Source organism: Etheostoma cragini, chromosome 19, assembly GCF_013103735.1.
Source record: "Etheostoma cragini isolate CJK2018 chromosome 19, CSU_Ecrag_1.0, whole genome shotgun sequence".
NCBI lineage: Eukaryota > Metazoa > Chordata > Actinopteri > Perciformes > Percidae > Etheostoma > Etheostoma cragini.
Window position 1 is genome coordinate 17,419,856 of NC_048425.1, and position 26,151 is coordinate 17,446,006.

The 26,151-nt window shown below is 42.9% G+C and overlaps 1 protein-coding gene and 1 long non-coding RNA gene across 18 annotated transcripts in view; one reads left to right on the forward strand and one right to left on the reverse strand.

The window, feature by feature from the left end:
- Positions 1-20,385, forward strand: part of LOC117934616 — a 22,658-nt gene extending 2,273 nt beyond the window's left edge. The window contains exons 2-4 of the long non-coding RNA XR_004654522.1: positions 5,749-5,751; positions 19,095-19,103; positions 20,374-20,385. This is a non-coding gene — a long non-coding RNA (uncharacterized LOC117934616). The remainder of the gene's footprint in view (positions 1-5,748; positions 5,752-19,094; positions 19,104-20,373) is intronic.
- camk2d1 (calcium/calmodulin-dependent protein kinase (CaM kinase) II delta 1) overlaps positions 10-26,151 on the reverse strand; it is a 60,299-nt gene continuing 34,157 nt past the window's right edge. The window contains exons 6-19 of one of the 17 annotated variants that reach the window (XM_034856423.1): positions 24,595-24,667; positions 19,652-19,754; positions 18,397-18,480; positions 17,304-17,398; positions 16,372-16,494; positions 16,193-16,276; positions 15,079-15,121; positions 12,617-12,654; positions 8,966-9,025; positions 7,135-7,179; positions 4,869-4,917; positions 882-957; positions 703-797; positions 10-242 (exon numbers count right to left, since the gene is read on the reverse strand). In XM_034856423.1, coding sequence (XP_034712314.1) covers positions 10-242; positions 703-797; positions 882-957; positions 4,869-4,917; positions 7,135-7,179; positions 8,966-9,025; positions 12,617-12,654; positions 15,079-15,121; positions 16,193-16,276; positions 16,372-16,494; positions 17,304-17,398; positions 18,397-18,480; positions 19,652-19,754; positions 24,595-24,667 — 1,201 coding nt within the window. Of the gene's footprint in view, positions 243-702; positions 798-881; positions 958-4,868; positions 4,918-7,134; positions 7,180-8,965; positions 9,026-12,026; positions 12,060-12,616; positions 12,658-15,078; positions 15,122-16,192; positions 16,277-16,371; positions 16,495-17,303; positions 17,399-18,396; positions 18,481-19,651; positions 19,755-24,594; positions 24,668-25,593; positions 25,667-26,151 lie in introns of all 17 variants that reach the window. The other 16 variants (XM_034856421.1, XM_034856422.1, XM_034856425.1 and 13 more) reach the window with 16 other exon arrangements.

A 26,151-nucleotide genomic window follows, 5' to 3' on the forward strand; every position in this document is an offset into this window, starting at 1 on the left:
GACGACGACTTACTTGGTGGGCACAGTGGGCGAGCCGGAGCGGTGGAAGTGGATGTTCTGCCACTTGCTGTCGCGGCGGTGCCAGATGCGGGTCTCCTCCGACTGCATGGTGCGAGGCATGCCGCTGCCGTCGATGTACTGGGTGAGGCGGATGTAGGCGATGCAGGCGGCCTCGTCCCCGATCAGGTGGACGTGGGGGTTGAGCAGGATGGTGTGGATGGGCTGCTTCCCCTTGGACAGAGCTGCGACATTAAAGCCGGGTTAGGGACTTCAGTTTTGGCGTCGTCGGGCAAAAGTTCCATGACAATCTTCCATATTTACAATATGAAATATGTAATTATTCATGTGGTCTGAGAGAAAACTAGACTTCTGATCCTCCTCTTGGCTCTGTCTTCATACTTTAGGTAATTAGGTGAATTTTAGGTAATAAGGTGAATTAGCCAATCACAGCCCATTTTAGGTTTTGTGCATGCCCATGCAACAGAGAGGGGAGAAGCTGCAGGAAGAGGTCTCACTCTACTTCAAATGCGGTGCTTTTCAAACTCCAAGACCAATTGAGACCTCTTTGGAGGGTTATTTCTGAGGTGCAACTCGACATTCACAGCAGTTTCCCTCACATCGGCAGGGTTCAGGGCCCATTTGAGGATTATTCTATATCGCTACAATCCCAAACATGTTTCTGACAGCTCTGGTGTTACTTACCGTTCTCAAAGTAGAAGCGGTGGAAGTCGGTGCCCTCCACCAAGTTGCCCAAGGCCTCCGGCTCGAAGGACGTGAGGCCAGGGTCACAGATCTTCCTGAAATAGAACATTACCGCGATCAGATTTAGGGAAGAATGTAGAAGATAGAAGTGTGTCAGATTAAACTAACAGGAAACTAACGTGTAGGCTTCGAAGTCGCCGTTGTTGATGGCCTCGATCAGCTGCTCGGTGACTTTAATGACCTCCTGCTTACGAGCTGAGAGACAGAAACAAAGGAAGGTCAGATCGGATGGGAAACCACTGCTGGGAAATGTGAAGAGAAGCACGAATAAAAGGTTGAACGGAGCAGTGTGGAACACGAGGGCAACATCCACCCAAAATCACAACGTCGCAAAAACACAGAGACCCAGTGAATGGAGGAGAGACCGGAGGGTTAGTCAGCATGGGTCAGCATGGGTCAACACGTAGCATCAACGTTACCTTTCAGGCTAAGTAGGTAAGCTAGGAAACAATGAATGGAAAGAATAAGAGCTGTTACACACACACACACACACAAGTGTGTCTCACTATCTTTGTGGGGACCAGTCATTGACATAATGCATTCCCTAGTCCCTAACCCTAACCTTAACCATCAAACCTAAATGCCTAACCTTATCCCTTATCGTTACCTTAACCATCAGACCTAAATGCCTCTTATCCCTTACCCTTACCTTAACCATCAGACCTAAATGCCTAACCTTATCCCTTACCCTTACCTTAACCATCAGACCTAAATGCCTCTTATCCCTTACCCTTACCTTAACCATCAGACCTAAATGCCTAACCTTATCCCTTACCCTTTCCTTAACCATCAGACCTAAATGCCTAACCTTATCCCTTACCCTAACCATAACTTAATTCTAACCCTGATCCTAAAACCAAGTCTTATTCCTCAAACAGCCCTTTAACGTTAAGGGGACCAGCATTTTGTCCCCACAAAGCTGTCAGGACGCCATAAGTATACTGTATTCCGTTTTTGGTCCCCACAGATATAGTTAAACCTAATACACACACACACACAGCCTCGATCTCTCACACACACGGCCTTGATCACACTCACAGCCTCGATTTCACACACACACACACACACACCCCCACATACACACACCCACCCACGATATCACACACACACGCACGCATGGCCGCATCACACACACAACCTAAATCTCTCACACACACACACACACACACACACTGCCTCGATCTCACACACATTAACTAACACCCTCAATCTCTCAGACACACAGCCTTGATCTCACACACACACACACACACACACACACACACAGACACAAACACCCTCGATCTCACACAGAAACACGGCCTAAATCTCTCTCTCACACACACACACACACACATACACACAGTTTCTACCTGTATCAGCTGGTCCACTGCCGTTCCACGCTACCTGAACACTAACAGTCTTGTTGCCGACTGGCTCGCCACCGATTACCTCGAGCGGCAACAAAACCAGAACACTAACCGCAGTAAGGCCCAACATGATCCCGCGTTAAGTTGGCCTTTCTGTCCCAGAGATGAAACTACAGACAGGCTAGTAGTAGCAGGAAGAGTGGCTGCCAGCAGAACCCCCCCTTCTCATTCTATAAAAAGCTGACACAGCTGACATAATGTTGTGGACTTTACTTTGCAAATAGAAACGTAGTCCTGCTGATAAGGATATCGGGGTCTTATGGACACGGCATCCTGTTGTCCAAAAGTATTAGAACAGTAACTACAGTACAGTAACTACATATTTTCCAGTACTTCAGATAATATTACTGCTCTCATCCTAGTACGTGTAAGGTGAACCTATATTTCTTCTTTTAACAACAGAGGCCAAACGTGTCAAATGTTGTGGCCTCGTTTCACTTCATTTAATCGGCCTGACATTGGGTGTGGTGGGATGTGGGTGCTGGAGCAATGTTTGTCCAAACTCCAGATGTAACAGCTGATTCCAACAGCCGGTCCACCCGGGTCCACCTGTTGTTTTCCCCCTGGACGTAGGTGTGGATCCATCAGTAGCTACTAGGTCCGGGCATCATTCAAAGATCTTCAATTTTACCGAGGGAAGCCTTTACAGGCCGGACTCCATCTTAAAAGCAGTATTATTATGTGGTGTAGTGTCAATTAGTAATTGTTCTGCCACTGAATATATTAAATTCCAACTTAAACCTAGTCCTGATAAATGACAGTATATTTCCAGGATATTTGCCTCACATCTGGCGGATCCAGATGTCCCTCACCTTCGTCTCTGTGTGTTTCTGTTCTCCCTTCACTTTGGGAAGCTACAAACTTCGACACAGCAATCTAGGCGCTGATGAAGAAAGTTTAGGTGGAGAAACAAGGCAGACTTGCTTGGTTCTTTCTGTGAATGATTGGAAAGATTTACTAAGAATATGTAAAGGGCATGTCCTCTCTAACAGGGACGTTTCGGGACGGATTGGTGGGATGTCTGTGGACGGAGATACACTGGTAAGAGGCGAGGTGTAACCGTGTATCAGCTGATTTAAATGGCTCACATTACAACAGGTCTCGTGTTAGAGCCAGGGTGTGGGGACAGTTTCTGGCCACTGAGCGGCGCTGTGGGACAGCAGCACCGCGCCGAGAGACAGTGGATGAGGTGTGGTTCTGGTTTGGATTCACTAGGCCCCCGGGGCTTTTTATTGCATTGTTTATCTAAGTGCCACATGCTTTTAAACTTCATTTTCAGAGGACAGGGCATTTTTATAATGGAATACTGTTGAGCTGAAACACAGCTGAGTTAAGGTCAACGCCTATCCTGTTCTTTTAATGCTGTAATAACAGAAACAAAGATATCATAACTATGATGCAATACAGTAAGGGGGAGGGATATTGTATTTTTGGGTATATATGTGTGTGTTTGATGATATTACTGAGCCCAAACTGTTAAGACACCCTATAATAGAGCTGGGTGATACTGCTCCAACATATTGCAACCCCTCTGGTATGAGGGACTTTTCCACCCATGAATCATCTGAACATAACTGGTCACACTTGTTAGTTCCCCTGCTCTGAATGACAAAACACAGTCAGTGTCATTAAGAACTGAGTGCTGGCAAACACAGTCAGTCAAGTGTTTTCTGGGTAGAAGAAGGCACATCTTCGGACACTTTTACAAAATGTTAAACACTTGTAGAGACTTCAATCTCTCTGGTCTGTCATTACTGTAGTGGAGAATTCCAAACCAGACAGAAAGACTCACAATAAAAAAAAAAAAATCAATTCCACCCATCGGAAAAATAGACCAAATATCCACTTCCCTGAACTCGAGCCTTCTCCCTTTTCTTTTTACCTCTCTTTGTCGTACTTCAGGGGATCAGGTGTCCGCCGGGCTCACACTCAACACAATGGATTTTACCCAGCAGCCCTAGACTTTACCTCAAGTCTATTTCAATTCCAGACTTTGCTGTATTGCCATCAAATAGTGACGTGACTGAAATAGCGATTAGAGGAATTTAGACTTGTGCACTATGGAGATTGTTAACTTTATTGCACTTACATTAACATTTCCTTAATATAGACACCGTGCTGGATCTGGTAACACAAGCACTGTTGGTTGTGAGCTTGCACCACTTGCAAATGTAGGTGGTCCTCCCAACTCTGGGTAATGGATTTCCATTCAAAAGTGAGTTTAAAGCACAGTTTCTGTCTCCTCTGTAAGTAATGACAACCAAAACCGTCCGCATGATACGAGCCTTCCTCCTTCAGGCAGTTGCTAGTAGCCAAGGAGGACACGGAGGATTAAAAAAACATGATGGAGTCTTAAGAAGAGGTCTTAATCTTCACTGCAGTTTCTGGAAAAGTCACGGTACGACACAATCTTCTGAACACAGTCACACTGAGAAGTACAGAGAGTGTGTGGCGCTGGTAGCCTTGATTAGCTTTGTAGCAACTCATTTGGCGATGGCTTGAATGTAATGGACATTCATTAATATCAAACTAATGACCTTACACGCTAAGGCTTTAAATCAAGGTTAAATGACCAACTCAGCAAAGTGAGCGAATGCCATATCGACGAGGTCAGAGCGCTGACAGCACATACGACTCGAAAGGATCTAAGTGAGTGGCTAGGAGTCGTCTTGCTAACAGAAGGGTATTGGTCCCTACCTCTCACGTCTTCGTCCTCGATGGTGGTATTGGCACTCTCACTGGACTCCTGTGGAACGACAAATAAGACACATGAGTAGAACGGGCCTGCCATGGAAGCCCAAGCTGAGATCAGGACGCTCAGTGCTCCATCACAACAGCTGACCCTTACTTTGGGTTAGGACTGCGCAATGAATTGTTTTTTTCCCGTCATCGCAATAAACACATGGCGGAGGGTTGCGACATGTAGCCCCAGACACTCTTTTGTTGAGTCAGTTGTAAGGAAATATCCCTAGAAAACTTCCCTTTGAAATGTAACTATTGGTAATAACTAGCATGACTCCTTCAGAACAATTATCAAGCTGGATGATATTATCAAGCCCAAGGTTTCATTTCACAATAAGAAATCAAAACCCTTTCTATATTAAAGGATAATTGAAGTGTATTCATGTGGGTATCATATTTGTAATTGTAGCCAATATTTCTGTCAGTTGTGATTAGGAACAGAAATTCATTTTTGAGATGTGGTTACATGGTTGCTATGCTACAGAGAAGTGTGATGGGGTTTAAAACCCAAGATTATCCAGGGTATCTAATCCACTGGTTGCAATCTTTTTGTTACAAATTGTTTTCATTTTCAATTTTCCGTCTTCCTGCAAACTTTCTATACCATGCTAGAATGGCTTGAAACAAGGTACCAAGGCATTTCTTCCACAAACTGCAGACATTACCAAAAACTAATGAAATACATGTGGCAGGACACTTTTGAACCTGAGGGGTTTTTCATCAATTAAAAGGGTAACTACAGTTTTTTTTCAACCTGGACCCTCTTTTCCTAGGTTTTGTGTCTAAGTGACTGATGGGATCTACAATCTTTGAAGTTGGTCCAGTATTAAGCGAGATCGTTGCAGGTGGCAGCGGCAAAACAAGCTACAATTTAAGTTATTAGGGCAACTGTCCCGCTTGTATTTACCATGTAAAAGTAATTGTTTTGCCACTGACAGACTCAGATTAATATTCTAAGTGTCTGACAACATTATGGAAAGGATCCCTACCAAGATAGACGTTTAAGACATCTTTAAGACCTTTCTGTTTAACCAGAAACAGTTCTGAAGTTGCTAGCAGTAAACCAACCAGACTCCATTTAAAAAATAATAATTTTAGTGTGTATAGAGAAAACATATTTTCACATGTAAATCGGTAAACTATGTGTTTATTTCAACCCAAACTAGAGTTGTGATGGTTGTAAAAGTGGAAAGACAACCCAAAACAGCTTTTCGTAGTTTTATTTTGTTTCGTTGACTTTGAACAAAGTGCATTTTAAGATGCTTAAATTGCTGTTTATTTACATGGAGCCTGGTGGGTTTAGCAAATGCAATTCCGCAGCTGTTTGTATATTTAAAAAAAGGATCTTACTCTTTAACAGAAAGGTCGACCTACTTAGAAATCCTTTCCATAATGTTGTTTAAGTGAGTACCATCTTATTATTAGCAATCAGAATTGTTTCTATTGATTACCAAACACATCTACATTAAGCCATTTTATTCCTTTGTAAAATAAGGAGTATCTCATGTTGCATGAAACATTGCTTGCACAATGATCTGATCGTTGTAGACGTAAACACAAAAAAATCTGAATATTGCATTGGTTCAAGTGATGCATTAAGCAAACCGCTTCCCTTTATGTAGATACTACAAGACACTATGCACACGAACACGTACTGTATGTCACACTCCGAGCTACAACACCACCATGTCACTGCACAAAGCAAAAGATATAAGCATGCATGTATTCCCACAATAAGATCATGTAGAGATGGATTCCATCCTATTCTGTTAAGGCTCAGAACAGCTTTGGTATCCATGGCATTTCATGGTCGTTGTTTTGTTCCGACAGCATGCATAACCCCGTTGTCGCACAACTGCTCAAAACTCATTTTACAACGACAATGACAGACAATGCTCTTCAAAGGGTTTAACCACTGGCATGTAGGACGACACAAACTTAGTTTTATGTTCAGATCTTACATAATAACAATCACGTAGATACCCAGAATAGTAAGTAATAAACATAGATGACCAATGTTAAGTCAAAGTATGACATGCAACAGTTGATAACAGCATGCAATATCTCACAGAAATACCATCGCCCCTTGTTTTAGAAGAGTCAGTAACATCCAACGGCACACAAACATCACCACCAGAAGCAACATCAAGACTTTACTCGGACTAGCGCACACATCAGCAGCAAACTGCGGCTTCAGACTAGCGTCTGCTCCGCTGTATACCTTGTTTCCATCAGCTGGGTTGTGGATAACAGTGGTTTGAGGCTCCTGATTTGAGAGAACCAACAGTACGAAACGAAAGTGAGTTAGGAGGAACGTTCGACACAAATGCATTTTGCAAGAAAAGGTAAAGAAAGAAAACATGAAGGGGAGAATGATAACTATTCAGAAGAAAGCAAGTCGCTACTAAAAACAGCATCACTACAACACCACTACACACCTACACAGTCTATGCTATGGACACATGGGATGTTATGGCGGTGGAAGTTGTGACAATTCCCTGAACATCAATTATATCAAGTGTTACACCACAGATGATCAAGTATTACCCAACACTGGTGATCATGACAATGACTGACATTAAAGATGGACCTAATAGAAATGATCCGTTTATAGACTTCTTTGAGCCTTTCGTGGCAGACAGTCATAAGTAAAAATATAAAAAGGCGAGACTTTGACCAGTAACACACAACTTAACAGATCTAAAGCCTTAATGTCTTAACTGGACCCCTTAACTAAGAGAGATGGATCAGGGACCCCCTACTACATATGTTGTTTAAAATTAAGTTGGATATTAAACTAACAATACAGTAACATGTGGGCAGCCTAAAGCCTTTAAACGTACCTTTAATAATTGTTGGCATGATTTATACATCATGTTTTAATGATGGATGGCCATTGGCTACCATACCTATAGGCTTGTTATGTGTAATGTGTGTCTTTTCACAAAAAGGCTTATTCATATTTGCAAATATGTTGGATTCACGTCAAGAAATTTTAGTTTAAAAAAAAAAAAAAATCCCAAAATGTTAAACAATATCTTTGTGATGAAAAAGGTACAAATCCTAAAATATTTGCTTTCTATTTGTATCAATCTCATGTCTGTGCACTTTGGAGCTGTAGTCCGAACATGGTTGACTTAGCTTAGCATAAAGACTGGAAGCAGGGGAAACAGCTAGGCTAGTTCTGCCAATGCTAAAGATAGATCAAGAGCTCTAAAGACGAAGTTTGTCTAGAAACAACTCTTGTTATGAATTGATACTATAAATAAAATTTGAATTGAATGTAACTCTTTGCGTACAGATTAAACAAAAAGATACATCAACATCATCATCATTGACATCAATGCTTTTACCGACAGTACCTCTCAGAATGAATAACTATCATGTTGAGAAAAGAAGTCAGCTACAACATCCATGGTGGATTTCTATTGTGTGCGATGCTAACAATGAGGAATCTAAAGAAGACCTGATAAAATGTCATTTATGAGTTCTGGGTCAATTTTGGATGAAGCAAGTACGGTGTGGCGGTTTTGGTTCCCATTAGCAATGCTGCTTTGATTCAAATCTAATTGGCTCATGGGTACCATACTTTTTAGAGCTATTTGGGGACCAAAAAGACAGAAAAAAACTTGGCTCAAGATATGAAGCATTACATAAAACCTTAATTTATTTGATTTAACCAGGGGGCTCAGCCGTTCTACTTCAAAGAAAATTGAGGTTATCATTTAAAATATTTAAACAGGCGTTGTCTCCAGTTTGGTTGACAACAATGGTTCGAAACCTGTGACAAGAGTGCATTAGCCACAATGGCCCCAGTGTTGCCATTACAGCAGTCATCAACAACAAAGGAGAATGTAGAAATGTGGCAACGCGATAAAATGCATGTGTAACAACCACTAAAGACATTTGTGGTTCTTAAGCTTTATGGAAAAAAAACAATCACCATCGACAATGGAGTGATAAAAACATATTACTGAAAGTATGGTGAGATAGACTGTTCAAGACAGACAGGCTTGCAGACATGCAGGCAGCAAGGCAGGGAGACAGTGTACCAGAGAAGGAGTGGGGGCGGGCTCTTTGGGGCTGGTGACCACATTGGCCTTGTTGTTGATCTGGAGTGACAGAGTGGACAGACAGGTGGACAGACGGGACAGTGTCAAGACTTGGTGCTCAAAACAATCACTCCTCAAGCAGCTGCTGTGGAGGGAAAAGTGGAGCGCTGTGTTCAAGAGCTGCTTTCGAGAATGTGTCAAGTGAGCGTCAGTGAGTCAGCCCCCCACTGTGTACATCAAATATGTGGGAGACGTCCAACAGGAACACTCCAGCTTCAGCTTTCAGTCTGAACATTCATTAAGAACCAAACACAATGGCATAACATTGCCAACTTTCATTAAAGGGTATATATTTTTTTTCAACCTGGACCCTACTTTCCTATGTTTTTGCTTCTAAGTGACTAATGGGAACTACAATCTTTGACGTTGATCCAGTATTAAGAGAGATCGCTGCAGTAGGCAACAGAGAAACAATCTACAATGGAAGGGCAATCGTCCAGCTTGTTTTGACCTTCATAAAAATGCTTGTTTTGCCAGTGACAGGCTCAAATATAGGCTCTTAATATAAGTGTCTGAAAGCATCCAATCTACTTTTGGTTGAAATCAACACATCATTTACATATGTTGGCTCTATACACGCTAAAAGTATTGTTTTTTGGGGTGAGTCTGGTGGGTTGAGCGCTAGCAATATCAAGTTTTATGGTTAAAACTAAAACGTTCTTAAAGATCACATATTATGCTTTTCCGTGTTTTCTGTTGTAGGTTTTGTTAGATTTTTATGTTAAACGTGGCCAAAACTTCAAATGAGGTAACATATTTTAAACAAATCCCTGTGAGCTTAAACATTCAGATTTCCAATTGTTCTGAACGCTCCAGTTTGAACAGTTTTCCTACTCTCTGCTAAGTCTTACACAACTCCAAGCCGGCCTTCTGTGATTGGTCATCTGCTCCAGGTAGGCAGGGCTGGAGTGGTTTTGTTTTTAAGCCACCGCGGTGTTAACATTGTCCCATGTAGCTACATGCTAACGGCAGTGTTGACATTGTTCAATGTAGCTACATGCTAAAGGCAGTGTTAACATTGTCCCATGTAGCTACATGCTAACGGCAGTGTTAACATTGTCCCATGTAGCTACATGCTAACAGCAGTGTTTACATTGTCCCATGTAGCTACATGCTAACGGCAGTATAATATGTCACCTTGGCTGCCAGTGTTGTTAAACTCTCGCCAATTCCAGGTCACATTACTCCTGAAAAAATATTTTGTTGGTAATATTTGGTTTAAAAGCCTTTATTTGCAATTTGTGACTGTAGAAATTACTGCTATATTCTATTAGTGTCAACTGCTAGCTATTTAAGCTACATGCTAACAGCAGTAATGGGTATTCTTTGCTGCCAATTTTTATCCAATTCCGAGTCACATTGCTCCTGAAAGAGGTCCAATTGGGTTGTGTTTGGTTCAGAAGCCTTTATCAGGGATTTTCAACAGTAGAAGTGCTGCTTCCTTCCATCTGGTGTTCAGACACTTGTAATAATATATATAATAATCTAATCTAATAAGAATAATCAGAGCCTGTCAGTGGGAAAACAGCACTTTTAGAGGACAAAATTGACGATGCAAATTTGCCCCATTGGGCTACATTGCAGCTCGGTCTGTAGCTGTTGGTCACTGTTTTCTTGCTTAATACAGGACCAATTTTAAAGATTGTTATTGCCATCAGTTGCTTACACCCAAAAACTAAGATTTCCCTCTAAAAGAAGAGTAAATAACCACATTGGAGCATTTTAATCAGAGGCCTGTCTGCCTATAGTGCGAGATGATAGGCTGGTCTCACGTCTGAGACTTGGATAAGACACCTGAAATACAGTATTCTCAGAAATGTTAATGATTTTATCTTTGCACAAGAGATCCTGTAAATGGGACTACATGGCGTGTTTCTAGTCTTAACTTCTCAAAGTGCCTTTACATACTGTAGTCCAGGAACCATTCACCATTCACACACATTCATGCATGGCGGCCGAGGCTGCCGCACAAGGTGCTACCTGATCAGCAGATAAACACACACCCACACACTCATCGCGCAGCACCGGGAGCACCAAGGACAGCAGGGCGAGGGATTGAACCACCAACCTTCCCATTGATAGACAGTGAACCACATACGCCCAAAATATTAAAAAAATACAAATTTTAGAAACCTGGAATTTGATAATTGAGGACAGAGAACCTTGACAATGACAAGGAAATGTACCCAGGAAAACAGTAAAAGTAATCAGATTAGTCTTAGTTCCATGTAAACATCACATCCTGTGATGAACTATGTGAGCATGTAAACATAACCTCTGATGAAGGATTATTTTAACCTCCAACTCTAATGAACAAAGAATGTGTTTGTGGAAAACAAACCACTTGAAGGTGGAAAAACTCAGAAATAAAACTACGGACTTAGCTTTATACTTATGCTGGGGACACACAACATGACTTGAGACACATGAAAAGAAAAAAGCATTCTGGAAAGAAGAAAACAGTCCCATCTATTGTCTTACTTCTCTTTCTGCACCGATTGAAGCCTAAAGACTTGTCGTTAATCTGCTCCAACGTGTCCACAGTTTGATGTTTGAGACAAGAAGGCTGCTGTGTCAAAACACGACCTCTTACTGTATGCTGGGATGGGTTACACATCGGCTTTTCAGTTCATTTGCAGTGATTGTTGCGCATCAAAAGAAACAGATGTAGGGCCGTGGCTGGATGTTTAGAATATACTAAGGGACTAAGGGTCTAAGGGTCTAAGGGAACCCCCCCCCCCACAGTATCAGTTACAACATCTGTACCCAACACCAGGAAGAAGGTCTTAAGTTTGTTTTAATGAATTGGATTTATTTTGTTACTTTTATGGATCTTAAAAAGATGTTCAATGTAAATATATTCTTCATCTCTACCCTAGACTGTGTGTCCAGTCATGCGGTGCCTCCCCAGCCTGAAGCAGCCTTGTGGGAAAATGTAAATACAACAGGGGGTTTTCTACTGCTACCCACTGCAGGCATCAGCGAGCTCAGCCAGGCCTACCCTCACAGGTCCCATACCGTCCGTCTTCCTTTTCTGCATTGAGCAGCCACAACACAACGAGAGAGACAATTAACCTAGGCCTGACTGTGCCACGCACGCCCAAATGGTTAGACACCACTAGGGTTATACGTGAGAAAATGCTCTTATGGTGAAGTATCCCTTTAAAAGTGAAGAAAACTAAGAGATGTTGGTGCAAGAGTAGTGATGCGTGTGGAAGCACCAGAGACACAAAATAACCCGAAAAAGTGTGTTGTGTTAGTTTTTTTTTTCATAATATGGGCACTTTCACAATCAGTCATTCCTTTCCAACAGCTTCCTCAGCTCAGATAGTAGACGGTCCTCCTCTCACACACATTAACAATGCAGGGGGGGGAATTATTCGGAAATGTGTGTTAAACCCACAAGACTGTACAGAGGCGACATAAGGTTCTGTTTTTACCAGAGCAGTACTGTTGTTTGAGTTCACTGACCACAATGCACTAGTATTCAAAGAACACTCCCACATGAGCTGAAACCGCTTTACGTTTCTGTATAAGAAACGAAAACAGAGAAGTGTGAAGACTGAAGAGTGAGAGGGAAGTCGAACTTACTTTGACACCATCCGCTTTTTTGTTCAGCAGGCTTTTGGCTGCTGTGGGGAAAAGATAACAATGCAAGGATATAAGTGGCCAGCTGGAACACACACACACACACACACACACACACACACACAAACATGCATGCACACACGCATGTCTATTCAAAGCTGGCAAATTAATAGCAACCTTAGAGGGCACTGAGAAAGAGAAACATGCTAATTAAGCCAGGAGATGAAAGAAAACTCAGTGAATCATTAGCCTACAACGTGCAATTAGATCCCTCTGACAAGACGCTATGAGACACTGTACGGTGTTTAGTGTTCCTTTCTCTGCCCACTTTCACTCAAGCATTCTCAAACGTGCTACGGACACATCAATGATTGGGTGGGGGGGGGGGGGAGAGACAGAGGTAGTGGCAAAGAGGTGGTGGCAGGGGGAGACAGTGAGTTTTTTTTATTTCCAGCAGCACACTGTCAAGCTGTATGCATGTTTAGCAACTGATAGAGGCTTTGCATTGACATCACAGGTTTTGGCAGCCATATTGGAGGAACATTTTAAAAAGAAACATAAAAAAAATATATATATATATATACTGTGGTAGTCTGTACCGTTCGACAGTGTCCTGAGTGTAGTATATACATGTATACAAAATAACGTATTCACTACTATTCAATATTAATTATACTTTTTGGTAACACTTTATTTGAAGAGGTGATCATAAGAATGACATGCCTCGCCATTATTATGACATGTGTCATAAACATGAAGAAGTCATTTTGAGTGTTCATTCTGTAAATTATGACACTTTTAATGCAAAGCTAGCTTTGTCCCAGACGTCTGCGTCATGACAACTTCACTGGAGCGAAGACAGTACAACCTATCGATGTCTTTGTAATGACAACTTGACATTAATCTAGACAACATAACCTGTCATTAATATGTCATGACAGACCAATTTATCAAACTTATTAACTCTTTAGCTATATGTGTTAACATTACATAAAACCTGTCAGTAAGAGGTTGGTTTTACATTGGCTGTCATGAGAGCATTAGAATGGTGACTCTGTTTGATTATATCATTGAATGCTTATGACGATGTCATTAACAATATCCATAATTTCAAGTAAAGTGGAACCATTTGGACTTGTCATTAAGATGTCTTAAAAGTTCTAAGACCAGTTTGGCAGTGAATGCAGCACCAAGGTGATTTAATGAATTTTTAACAGATCACGTTAGCTTCAGGCTAATGTTTCCTGTTGCTGAAACTATCTTACAGCAGCTTAATAAAGTAACAGCTAATTGTAGTTAGCTGCTGTTGGCTAGCTAGTGAGTTCAGTTAGCTGTACAGCTGTTAAATTAGCTGACTCAGCCGAACCCAGTAAGAAAACGCTCTGGGTAGTGTATTCTCAGTTTAAAAGCTGGTCTCGGCTGTGATTGGTCCCATCCATATAGCCGTTTACAGTACCCAATAGCGCTGAACGTGCATTAACATGGGTTTCTGCTAGGCAGCTTTGGACAGATTCAACCGGCTTTAATTCATTTTGCCATGCTAGCGCTAGGCCAGTTTATGGGAGGGAAGGCACTAACGTTCCAGAGATGGTTTTCTTTCCAGGTTTAGCTCTTTGCAGCTCAGGGCTTAGACAGCTAGCTACCTGGACAACTTTAACTTTACAGCTAACTGAGCTACACAGCAGAATATTCTTCAGTCATTTGTCTGCAGCTCATTCTTTTGAAAGAATCGCGAAAAATCGGATCGTGAACTTGAAGTCATATTGAACTGGGAGTTGAGAATACGCCATTCTGAGCATAATTCCATAGTAGGAGCACCTTCTGGTCTTTTGCATGTTCCGTAAGCAATATGGCCACCAAAGCATGCACAGTGTCAGCTAAAAGCCTGTTACTGATGCGTTGGTAGACATGACAATCCTAAGTACCAAACCGGGCAGTGCTGTGTGACACTGGGAGGAAGTACACTGCACCAAGAACTCTTACCTTAGACATGAGTTACCACACCAGAGCGGGAAGGAAGAAAAACAAAAGTCAACAATAAGGTCACTGACATGATACTGCCAACAGAGAACATCTACGCAAATAAACCAAATGTAATCTTGACTGTCATTTGTCATGAAGAGAAACATCAATGTCTCTTTGTCATGTAGAAGAGTCAAATCCATAATGTTTGATTCAGATGAAACACTTTGCCCTTTAGAAGGGACCTGACGAGGGGACTGCATCGATCTGTGTGGACATTCAGTCTATGGGGGTAGCGACCGTAAAGGGCGGACCGGTGGAGCTTAAGGCCGGAATTGAAAATAAAAAGCAGTATTCAAAAGAGCAGCATGTACAACAATACCTACAAATACACAATAAAGACAGAGTTAGGAGGTGTCAAAAAAGAATGTCTCCCCAGAAGGACAGCATGTCTTACGAGGGAACAGAATTTCAAGCATCAATCTTTACTGGTTCAGTCCTACCTGAGAAGTTGCGAGTGGCCAGCATAGTAGTCAGGATAGCACCCTAGGGAGAGAGAAATGGAAACTATGTTTACAGGTGAGTGTGCTCCCACTTCTGAAAAGCACAAGAGGAACAGTGTAGCGTTTGGTTCAGACATATGTATGCAATGCAGTCCCAGCTAACTAGCCAGCCACTAAAAGAGTAAAATATAACAACTTAATGATTCATCCACACTCTTTTCACAGTGTAGAAAGCCCAATGCTAACGGCAGATGGGTGACAACTTTGTTCGGCTAATTCTCTCTAACCAGTGGAGCATGAACGTGTGATGGATTTAAATATTAGCCAGGCTTAGCTAGCTTAACTAGCCTGCTAATTCCACCTTACTTCCATGCTTCACTTGTTATATTAAAAGGAGCAGCGGGCTGGTGGTCCGTGGCACCCATTCCCTCCAACACACTCCCCAACGCTACATTATCTACCGATTATCAGTCCATCCCTAGAACCAAAATATGACATTACACACCCCGCAAGGAGGTTGGAATCCTCTTATTGTTCAGATGTGTCTGAGAGAGAAACACTGCAAGCGTCACCGGACACGACCATCCGAACCAACCTACTTAACCCGGGCACGTCTGACGTGAACCCGTCTCCTGGGTGAAAGGCTGATGCCCATTCAACTCTGCCGCCTCCTCCGCCAACCCTAACCCTGTGGTGTTGGACCTTAAAATCTAGTGCATCCTCCAGCATTGAACCCACAACCTTCAGAACAGGTCTAGGGGTATTTATGAGCAACTGAGTTAGCTGTGAAGTTGATGTTTGGGTTGGAGGGTAGATGGTGTTTTTGGAGTATATAGTTGGGGATGTTCAAGGTCGGATCTTGTTCTCAACACAAACTAACCAGAGTTCAACTGAAAGCGTACCGAGATCACCTCATCGAGCAGGTCTCGGCATCATGTTTGTTTCGCTTTTGGTGGCCGCTCTAGTGTGATTGCCGCGTTCTCACCTGCACAGACGAACTGCACCAGTGGGGCAAAACAACTTGAGTGCTTTTTAACTGAACTAAACAAGGCAGGTGTGAAACCCCCCTGAATGCAACAACTGATCTTGTATAGCAGTTTCGGTTGTCACTCACCTTGAGTTTCCTTCGAGCGTTGAATTTCTTCAGACACTCCACAGTCTCCTGTCTGTGCATCATGGACGCCACGGTGGAGCGTTGCTGTGGACACAGAGACACAGAGGCACCGTTGGAAGGTGTGGTTTAGAGCCTTGTTTTTCTAGAAGAAGACTTCAAAGTGTGTGTGGGACACCTACACAGATCCAGGGGTGTTTGAGTGCATCTGTGGCAGTCACTCTCTTGGCGGGATTGATGGTCAGCATCTTGTTGATCAGGTCTTTGGCCTCTGGAGTCACTGTGTCCCACTCAGGAGAAGGGAACTGTCCCACGAAGGACATCACAGAAATCAATTAGAACGTCCCAACTACCCTAGACTCATGCTCTGGCATTTTCATCATTGCTAGAGTCCCACCTACCCCCCCTCTCACACCCAGTACAGTCCCTGGGTCCGTTTGATCAAAGATCATGGAAAGCAAGTATCTCACTCTCACTAACGTTATCCACACTCATATTTAGATGCAGATAATAGCCAGCTACAAAAAAAGCCTGAAAGTCAGAAGTTAAGATGGAAGTACAAAGGTCAAATTTGATCAGTTTAAAGTTTTTTTTGTATATATAAAATATAGGTTTCTTTCAACCAAATTTTCCCCAAACAACCTGGATATACATCTTATGGTGATTTCCGCAGGTAAAATCAATGATTATTTCATTTCATTTAAAATTTGAGGTGTTTTATTCAATTGTATAACCCTAACCCTTTCAAAACAGCTTCCTAAAAAAACGTTAACATAAACCAGATTCAGCAAGATCAGGGTACAGGGTGGTAGACCACCTCACTACAGTCCCTGATAAGAACCTGAGAAAGAGACACTGAGTGAGACAATAGAGAAGGACAGAGAGACAGTCCTGCTGTCCAGAGGACAGGCTGGGCCTGAATTACACTTTCTAACAGAAACTAAAGATATTTCAGAAGTGTGCAGAAAGGAAGAAAAGAGAAATCCCTCATTCTGAGAGAGAGAGAGAGAGAGAGAGAGAGAGAGAGAGAGAGAGAGAGAGAGATAGCAATGTGTGTGTGTGTTTGTGTGTGTGTGTGTGTGTGTGTGTGTGTGTCTCTCAGTATAGAACTCACATCATAAGCCCCAGCTTTAATCTGCTGGTAGAGTCTGTGCTGGTCCTCATCCCAGAACGGAGGATATCCCACCAGGAGGATGTAGAGGATCACACCTACACACACACACACACACACACACACACACACACACACACACACACAGACACCCACAGACACAGACACACACGATACACATTAGGAAAACGTATTTTTTTGTTTTCTGCATTCTGTCTGCCCATCACAACAAAGTGAGAATTATCAAACACGAACATATATATGATGTGGAAATACAGAAGGGTGTGGTAGGAGGGCCTGTGTGGTGATTTTGATTGGCTAGTCGGTTGCCAGGTAAAGATGAAAGGGATTAATTTGATGGCAACCGAGGCTGACCACAAACAACACCGGCTATCGTTTCTGTCTCAACACAGGAGACTTAAAAGGTGTGTGTGTGTGTGTGTGTGTGTGTGTGTGTGTGTGTGTATATGAGTGCGTGTGTGTGTGTGTCTTCTCAGTTCCAGGTGGCCTTGCCCATCAAGTGTGTGTGATGAGCATCTGCAATGATTAATGCAAAAGGCTGGAGCCCTTTTTACTCGTCAATGGTACAAAGCGAGAGAGTAGTCCACAACGCACCTTAACAGTGTTATTGTTGGCATTAAAAAATTATTTTTTCTGGCTGGGAGGAGGTTTCCACTGTACGATTATAATGGAAACACTAACTAGAAATGATCAAGGGCGGACCAGGATCTCTGGCTTACTGTCTCTCTGTGGATTACAATCATTACAACTCTGCTTTATGGACCACATGAGCAATAATGAGACATTAAGGAAAGACAGAGACTTCTTCAATTTGAGTTAGATATTTGCACTCTTCTTCTCTGTACGGCAATTGCTGCACAGTAATTTATCTGAGACTAAATACATAAACATCTACCGGATTGCATCTTAGAGACCACCAGTAACAGTGTAGAGGTGGCAGTCCCTTTGATGACCCCGAGGGAAGGCCTCTGATTGGCGGTTTTCAAGCCACGTTGTTTGGGTGCAATAATAATGAGCAGCTGCTCCAAAAGCCCCCCCCCCCGACACACACCCCAACAGGTAGGAGGAGTCTTACCACAGGCCCACATGTCCACTGGCTTGCCGTATGGATCTTTCCTCAGCACCTCTGGAGACAGGTACCCTGGTGTACCGGCAAAACCTGGACACACACACACACACACACACGTACACACACGTACACAGTTTAGTTGCTGTCTATTATTTCTGTGTTTGTTTAATTCTAATGTGCAATTAGACCATGTCTAGTGGTGATTTGACACTTCAAATCAATTTAATTGATTTATTGAATACGTTAAGTCTGACACGGACTTCCCCGCCTGCTACATGTTGAAGTCTATCCAAACCTTCTTAGGACCCGGTCCTGAAAACATCCCATTTCCCAGTACAGTAGCTAAGGATCAGCGGGCCCATAAAGTTAAGTTCATGAGCCGAGGTTAACAAGCGCCAAGGAAAACATCCCTCGGTGGGTATGGAGTTTTGGCTCGAGACCAGCAACATGCAGCAATAAAAAAAAGCCTGGAAGTTGCAGCCCACCCTTTGAGACGTGGTACGGCTAGGACTTGTGTCAGAAAACAAAGTGAACTGGTTCCAGATGGAGGCTTGAGCCGGGGGAATAGACCAATTATTTCTCTGCTCTACAGGGAAAAGGGAGAAGGCCTGAAATATATCCAATCCAAAGCTGATATTAGAGCCCAGAGCAGTGGCACACCTAGTCCCTTTACAAAGGTGGTGTGTAATGGCTTGGTAGAAGAGCTGAGTTTTGTCGACAATGTCTCTTGTTCCATTTACTTCAATCACCTCAGTAAGACCTTCCCTGAGAAAAAGTGCGTGTTAGATTGTCATCTAAAAGGAAATGTCAACATTTAGAGATGCCTGAAATAGGATTTGTGCATCAGCAAAAAAAACGGAGAATTATTTATTCTTAAAAGGTGCATGGACACACACACACACACGTTTTTTATTTGTGTCATTCATACGACTACTGTATGAATATGAAGCCCACTGATGACAGAGAGTCTACCAACAGTTAGTTTCCATACCCACCAACTAAAAACCCCATCTAAAGTATGATGGGAAGACAGAATTTTGGCAGAATTAACGCTCCAATAATGAACCAATAACACTGTTTTCATAAAAACTGTCCTACAGCTTTTTCTATTCCTGCCAACATGCCCAATGACAGCATTTCTGACTAGACAAGCTAAGACATGTCATGACGCCATGAGCAAATAGAAAAGGTACAAAGGCTGTAAAGCCAAGGGTTCCATGACTTTCATGTAAAACGCATTTACAAAGTGGTTTATACTCACCGAACCATGCCTGTTGCTCTCCCTGCACTTCAATAGCAAGGCCAAAATCTGCCAGTTTAACCGCTGCCCCCTTCAACTTGCTGGCTAGGAGTAAATTCTCTGGCTAGAAGTGAAGAGACACAAAAAGACACTTTCAACACCTTGCACGTATGCAGCGATATCATTGTAAACTGGAAATTAAAATGACTCATGTAAAGCCTTCATTTTTGTCTTGTGTTTTTCTCACGGGCCGATCAGAGGCTTTTAAGCAGCGGGAAGGGCGGTAGAAGTTCAGAGAGTGAGAACATTAAGACGGATGTCATGCTGTGAGTTTGAGCGTTTAGCAGTCAGGACTAATAGCTGAGCTAAAGGCCAACTGCAGCAGCAGTGAAGTCCCAAGGATTAAGGTCTACTGGAGAAGCTATGGCCTCTACACACCCGCACACGGTCACGACCAAACCTGAACGTGACCAGGCTCAACCATAGACTGTCTAAAATATGGACGTATGAAGTATGAACTTTAAACCCCCAAATTGATTCTGCTGTAAAGTTAGCCATTGTAACATGGGGTCTATAGGTTTCGACCTGCTTTGGGAGCCAGACTCAAGTGGCCACTCTTGGAACTGCAGTTTTTGGCACTTCCACGTTGGCTTCATTCATCAGCACCGGGGGCTGATACACTATTTACACTACACATTTATGTTGTTACTTTGGAGATATTCTAATACATTTGGCTAACATAGTAATGCTGTTAGATGAAAGCAGTGTAAGGGTTAGTGCACTACGTATGTTTTTGCAGGGGAATATTTTGAGTTCTGGTCTGGACATTTTCTTTCTTTTCGAGCCCGGTTGTTGGAGACGGTTTTTTAACGGAGCCAAATGGGAGATGATTAAAAATGACCAAGGGGAGGATGCTACTGATCCAACAGGAAGCTGTTTACACTTTTTCCAACCAATGTGTTAAAAGCCGTTTACCTCATCCAGGCGTTTTACACAATAGGTAAACCCTACTCTGCTGTATGTACAAGATGGCTGGAATTCTGTCAGTGATCAATGGGAATTAGACACCAAGATGGCCAGAAAAGGTCAACAGGTTGCTTTTTGTCTCTGTTGTTATGCAGATGATTGGGCTATTCATGACAATAACACCTTTCATGTTGCCTGCAAATTTGCAATTGACACAATTTTCACATTTAACAATTCCATTATGAGGTGTTTGCACAATTGAAGGCTGCAAATTGATCAGTGTGCTCCAGTCCGGCAAGATCTCATTAAGATGCAAATAGCTTGGAGATGCAGGGAGAAGTCTTTTCATTAGATAAAACTTTCATCCATGATGGTGACTCCCTCAAATGTGGGTGATTTTGCAGGGCCAACAAAAATTACATTTGCATGCTAATAATGTGCAACAGCCAATTCATTCATGTTTATCCATGCAGATGACAAAACTGCGCTAAAATGCACACGATACAGATTAAATGGATGACTGAGGAAATTAAAGAGCCCTGTTTCGGAGGGAGGAGACTGAGGGAAACTCAAGGTTTATCGAAGAACACCTTCGAAGCAAGATCAACATGTCCTGGATTCTGCTACCCGGCTTCATAAATACACTTGTGCGTTCCATAAACTTTTGTTGCATATTATATCATTGCAACCCTCACAGTGTTATGGGATTGTGGCGGTGAGTAAAAAATATAACATCATTCAAACCGAAGCGCATTGGCAACACACGATTCAAGAAGCTGACAAAGTTCTCCGATCGGTATCTTTTATAAAGATACCCATCAGAGAACCTCAACTGTAGTCCATCTTTTATTTATAAATCCATCCATAATGGAAATACAGTCTTCTGAAAACAAATGTACGTGAAGTGAAAACAGACTGTGAGGCCCAGAATAATGATGGCATTACAGCTTATACACTTGTGTACTGTGAGGCTTTCAAACCAGAAGGCATGAAATATGTCATTAACTACAATTAATTGAATTCATCAGTCATAGTTGATATTCATAATGCTGTATGTTGCTTAAGCGGTTAGCGGAGCATGTGTGAATTCTGAGCCGTGCAGTTCAGGAGCAAGGAAGGAAAGAATGCAAAAAGGAAATGAGGAGAGAGAGAAGATTTGGGGTATAGGCCCTTATCGGCATCAGGCAGTCCCGTCCATCAGTTCACCCCAGCCCACAGCAAACAACGCTTCTCACCCTTTTCAAACTCTCAGTTTGTCTTATTGTGGTCCTTATGGCCATACTTTCTATAAGTTAACATTAGAATCCTCAAATGCTCTTCAATCTTTGTTGTAGGGATAGCATTGTGCACCAAGATCTCAGCGATAGTTTCACCCGTGGTTCCTGAAGATGACTCAGCCCCAGCTGGAATACACTGGCCTTTTAAAGTATCAGACTGTTCCTTGTAAGCTTCAGAACTATGAGATTTTAATAAAGTGCTAAATAATCTGCTTTTTAATCACACAGATGGTATGATATGGAAGAAGGGTGCCCAGTGTACTTTAACACCTGCTGATGTATCATTGCTTTTTTCATTTATGAATGACTAAACCTAAAAAAAAAAAGCATTCCCACAGCCTGAATTGCTACCTAGTGTGTCTCTCCGGACTGCAGATAAGGTTACCACAGCCCCACGCATGCAAACACAGTCAAACTTACAGCATATTGAATGTAAATTTGACCCAAAAAGCATTTCACTAATGGCAATGTACTGGATGTGGTCAAGGGTTTAGGGCTAGTTGACATTACACTTGGCAGCAGGTCACCCTAGCCTACCGTTAGCTAGTAGCTGGGTTAAGCCAGGTTAAAATGCTAACAGCTAAATGGTCCTAATGTCCTATGGTGCACTGAAAAGGATTCCAATAAAAAATCTCCACAGAGAACACTAGCTGAGACACAACACCGACTAAATGCATGTGTAAAGAGTGCAATGCAAGAGTAGCCCTAGGCCTCCAACTTTTGTAAAAATGGATGTGCCGTTCATCAGATATAAACTTTTTTGTTCTCGTAACGCCCTAGTGACAAATTTTTTGTAAAATGCGTGGGGGACCACCAGAGCGTCATGGCAAACAAGAATCTAAAGTTTTGCATTGATAACATTTTATTTTGGCTGGAATAAAAATAGCAGTTTTAAAGTGCCCAAATCAATTTTTCTGAGATCCAAGGTGATATCATTTGTCTCTGGTGCTTGCACATGTATAAAACGGGGTTGCGGTTTTGAGTGAGATCCGGTTTCTGTCTGTCCTATGGCTTCAGTCTCCGGGGTGAGCTGTTCAACATCTGCGCGGCTTTCTGTGTCACTAGCCGAGATGAGGTGGCTAACCGTAGCATGCTTGCTTGTTCTCAGTGGCAAAACACTGCTACAACACCCACTAGTTGACCATAATCTCCAAAAGAACCACTTCCTGTCCCTGTTCTGCAGGTATTCCACAAGTGTCTCTCGTCTAGAAGAAGTCTCCTAGCTGATCCTGCCTTGGACTGACCAAAGCGGGAGAAAGAGTTATCTAGCTGATGGGATCTTACTGAGCATGTGCAGCTCCCAACAAATAATACAGAAGTGAGATGTCTCACTCTGGAGCTAAAACAGAGACCTAAACACACAACAGGATCTGCTGCAATGTGCATTACAAACAAATATATGTTTTTTTTTTATTAAACCATGCAAACCAATGCTGGTACAACCTCAAAATACCATTATGAACCTGAAAAATAGCATTACATGGGCGCTTTAAAGTCAAACTAAATGTGCCATCGCTGCTCCACAAACACAGACAGTACGCAATAAATCCATGTGTCTCTTCACATAAACCATAAAGCTTAACAAGAACTTTACAAGACAGCTACGTCATGCTTTAGCGGGCAGATGTTTGTGTGTGTTTTGGAAACCATGAAATCTGTATGTAGAAATGAAATCACATTAATGCACACACAGTGTGGCAAACAGTGCTCTCCATAGAGCTTCTGCTCGGCAGCTTGCTAATTTGTTTTGCTTGTATTTGTTTTGTCTTTGTTTCTGCAGTGAGCCGTTGCAGCTGCCGTGGCAACGGCCAATCAGAGCGCGCAGAAGGAGCAGTCGGCGAATGCAAACCCGGAGCTCATTATCGCTACGTGTAAACCAAACCTCAAACACACGGCTCATTTGATTAGCAAATCAGAGCTCTGGGAGCCGGCATGAAGCAGCATGAGAGATAGAGAACACTGTGGACTAATGTTTGCTAATGTCAAAATTACATTTCAGCATGATGTGACATTTGACCTCACTCAAATGTTTTGTAATCAAAGTAATCTTTTTCATCAAGTGACCCTATATTACATCGGTATACTTGCTCTTGGGGGGTCCTGTTGGCTCTCTGTAAATTATTGTGTAGTCTAGACCTACTCTATCTGTAAAGTGTCCTGAGATAACTTCGGTTATAATTTGACACTATAAATAAAATTGCAGTTTAATGACCCAGTTCCAGGATGGTGTTACAGTACCACTTTCCCCTCCAAACACATTTGAAAGCGTGTAAAGTTCCTCTGTTACGATCAATATTTTGTTGACGGGTTGGAAGCACATCTACTCGTTCTCCCTCACAGAGAACTTCTGGATCTGCCGAGGCACCGCCCACCGTGCACGCGCTTGGTTGAGACTCGTCCGGTGGGTACATTCTAGCATCTACCCTAGGTTGACTTGCAAAAGAGCAGCGCGCGTCTAGATCTGTGGTTCCCAACCTTTTTGGGCCGAGATACCCCCACAACCATGTTATATGAACTCATGTATCATCAATTCATAATGTGTCAAATGTATAACACTATTAAAAAAAAATGATATATGTTCATCCATTACTTTTAGCTATTTAAACCGTTATGCTTGGGTTTCAGGAGTTAGAGAAACAAGAAGAAGTCAAGCAGAAACTGATTGTTGGACAGACACGGGACCAAAAGAAAGTGTATGGTCTCCATGGTGACTGTACTCACCTTGAGGTCGCGGTGGACCACGCCCATCTGGTGGCAGTGCAGTACAGCCTCTAGGATCTGCTGAATGCAATGACTGCATGCAAACACCAGGGGGCCATGGGTTAGTGACAAGCTCCCACTCACGGTCTGTGAGCTGGCTGGGACACTCGGGGGACAGCCGTCCGTGTTAGCAGAGAGACGGGGCAGCGGTGGAGGCCCGAGCCGCCACGAAGGGGGGCACTTTGGCAAAACCCCCCCCCCATTTACTCAATGTTCAAAATATGTTTTTTTGTTGGCACGGTCACCAATCAGATTCGATTGTTGTCTTGCGTTGCTGTCCCCTGCTGTAAAGACACGGGTGGCGCTCTCCCCGAGTCTCCGAGCAGAAGGCGTGTTAGCCCCGGCCGACTGGAGGCTGAGGCCTGGGGGACGGAGGATGGTGTGCTGAGAAGAGTTGGCAGCTTCTGTTCCTCTTTTTATTCGGTCAAAACTAACTGTCAGTCGGGATTTACAATTTTTGTTTAAAAGAACAACTGATGGGATGCATGGGAGGTTTTTCCAGTACCATTATCGGTACAAATTGATAATAAAATCCAAAACTGTGGTACTAGGACAAATTTAGTGTCATACGAGTCCTACATCTATACAGGTTTCACACATTTCTCCTCCTTCTACTTCTCCCCACCCTAACCCCCCCCCACCCCCCCCTCAGGTGACCGCCTCTCAGTGGCTGTGTCAGAGCAAGGCTCTGGACGGATGCTACATGCACTCTGTGCCCTGGCAGACAGGATAGAACCCGACCTACCGCCTCCTCTCCAGCCAACCGGCCCACAGGGCCCTGCACCAGGTGCATGTTGAACCCGCCTGTCAGCTGGCGCTGTGTGAGGCTGACTGGTGGAGGAGGGGGTGTGGTTTTTAGTGAAAGGTTAATTGGTCAGTGGATCAGGCAGCGGAGGAGAGAGAGGCAAAGGTGCCGCAGGTGGGCGGGGCTTTGTAGCCGTTACTGTGGCACTTACTAACCTTAAGGTCCCTGTGCACTATGCCATTTACATGGCACTGATTTACACTTTCTAGAATCTGCTGTATGCAGTGACTGTGGAGGAGAGAGAGACCGGGCCAGAAACAAAAAGAGGAGAGGAAGAGGGAGAACAGGTAAATGTCAGGACACAGTGGAACAACAACAGGCTGACAGAACACGGCAAACACATGGAATAACACCTGGTTGACAACGGACGAGATGTGAAGGAATGATTCGACACTCTGGGAAATACGACTATTTGCTTTCTTTTCAAGAGTGAGACGTTAATAAAAACAAAAACAGACAAAAACGAGGGAAAATTCAATCTTTAACGACACCAATTTTCTTTGTGAATGTATCATACATAAATGTTTTAATTCCAAAGGCCAAGGAAACTTTATCAGTATGCATAGTATCCTGATCCATGAAATAACTGGCCTTTAATAATAATAATCTGCCTGTCTCTATGGGAATTTAACATTGGGGGGTGTATACTTATCCCCCCTGTATTTTAACATAGGGGGGTGTATACTTATGCCCCTGTATTTTAACATAGGGGG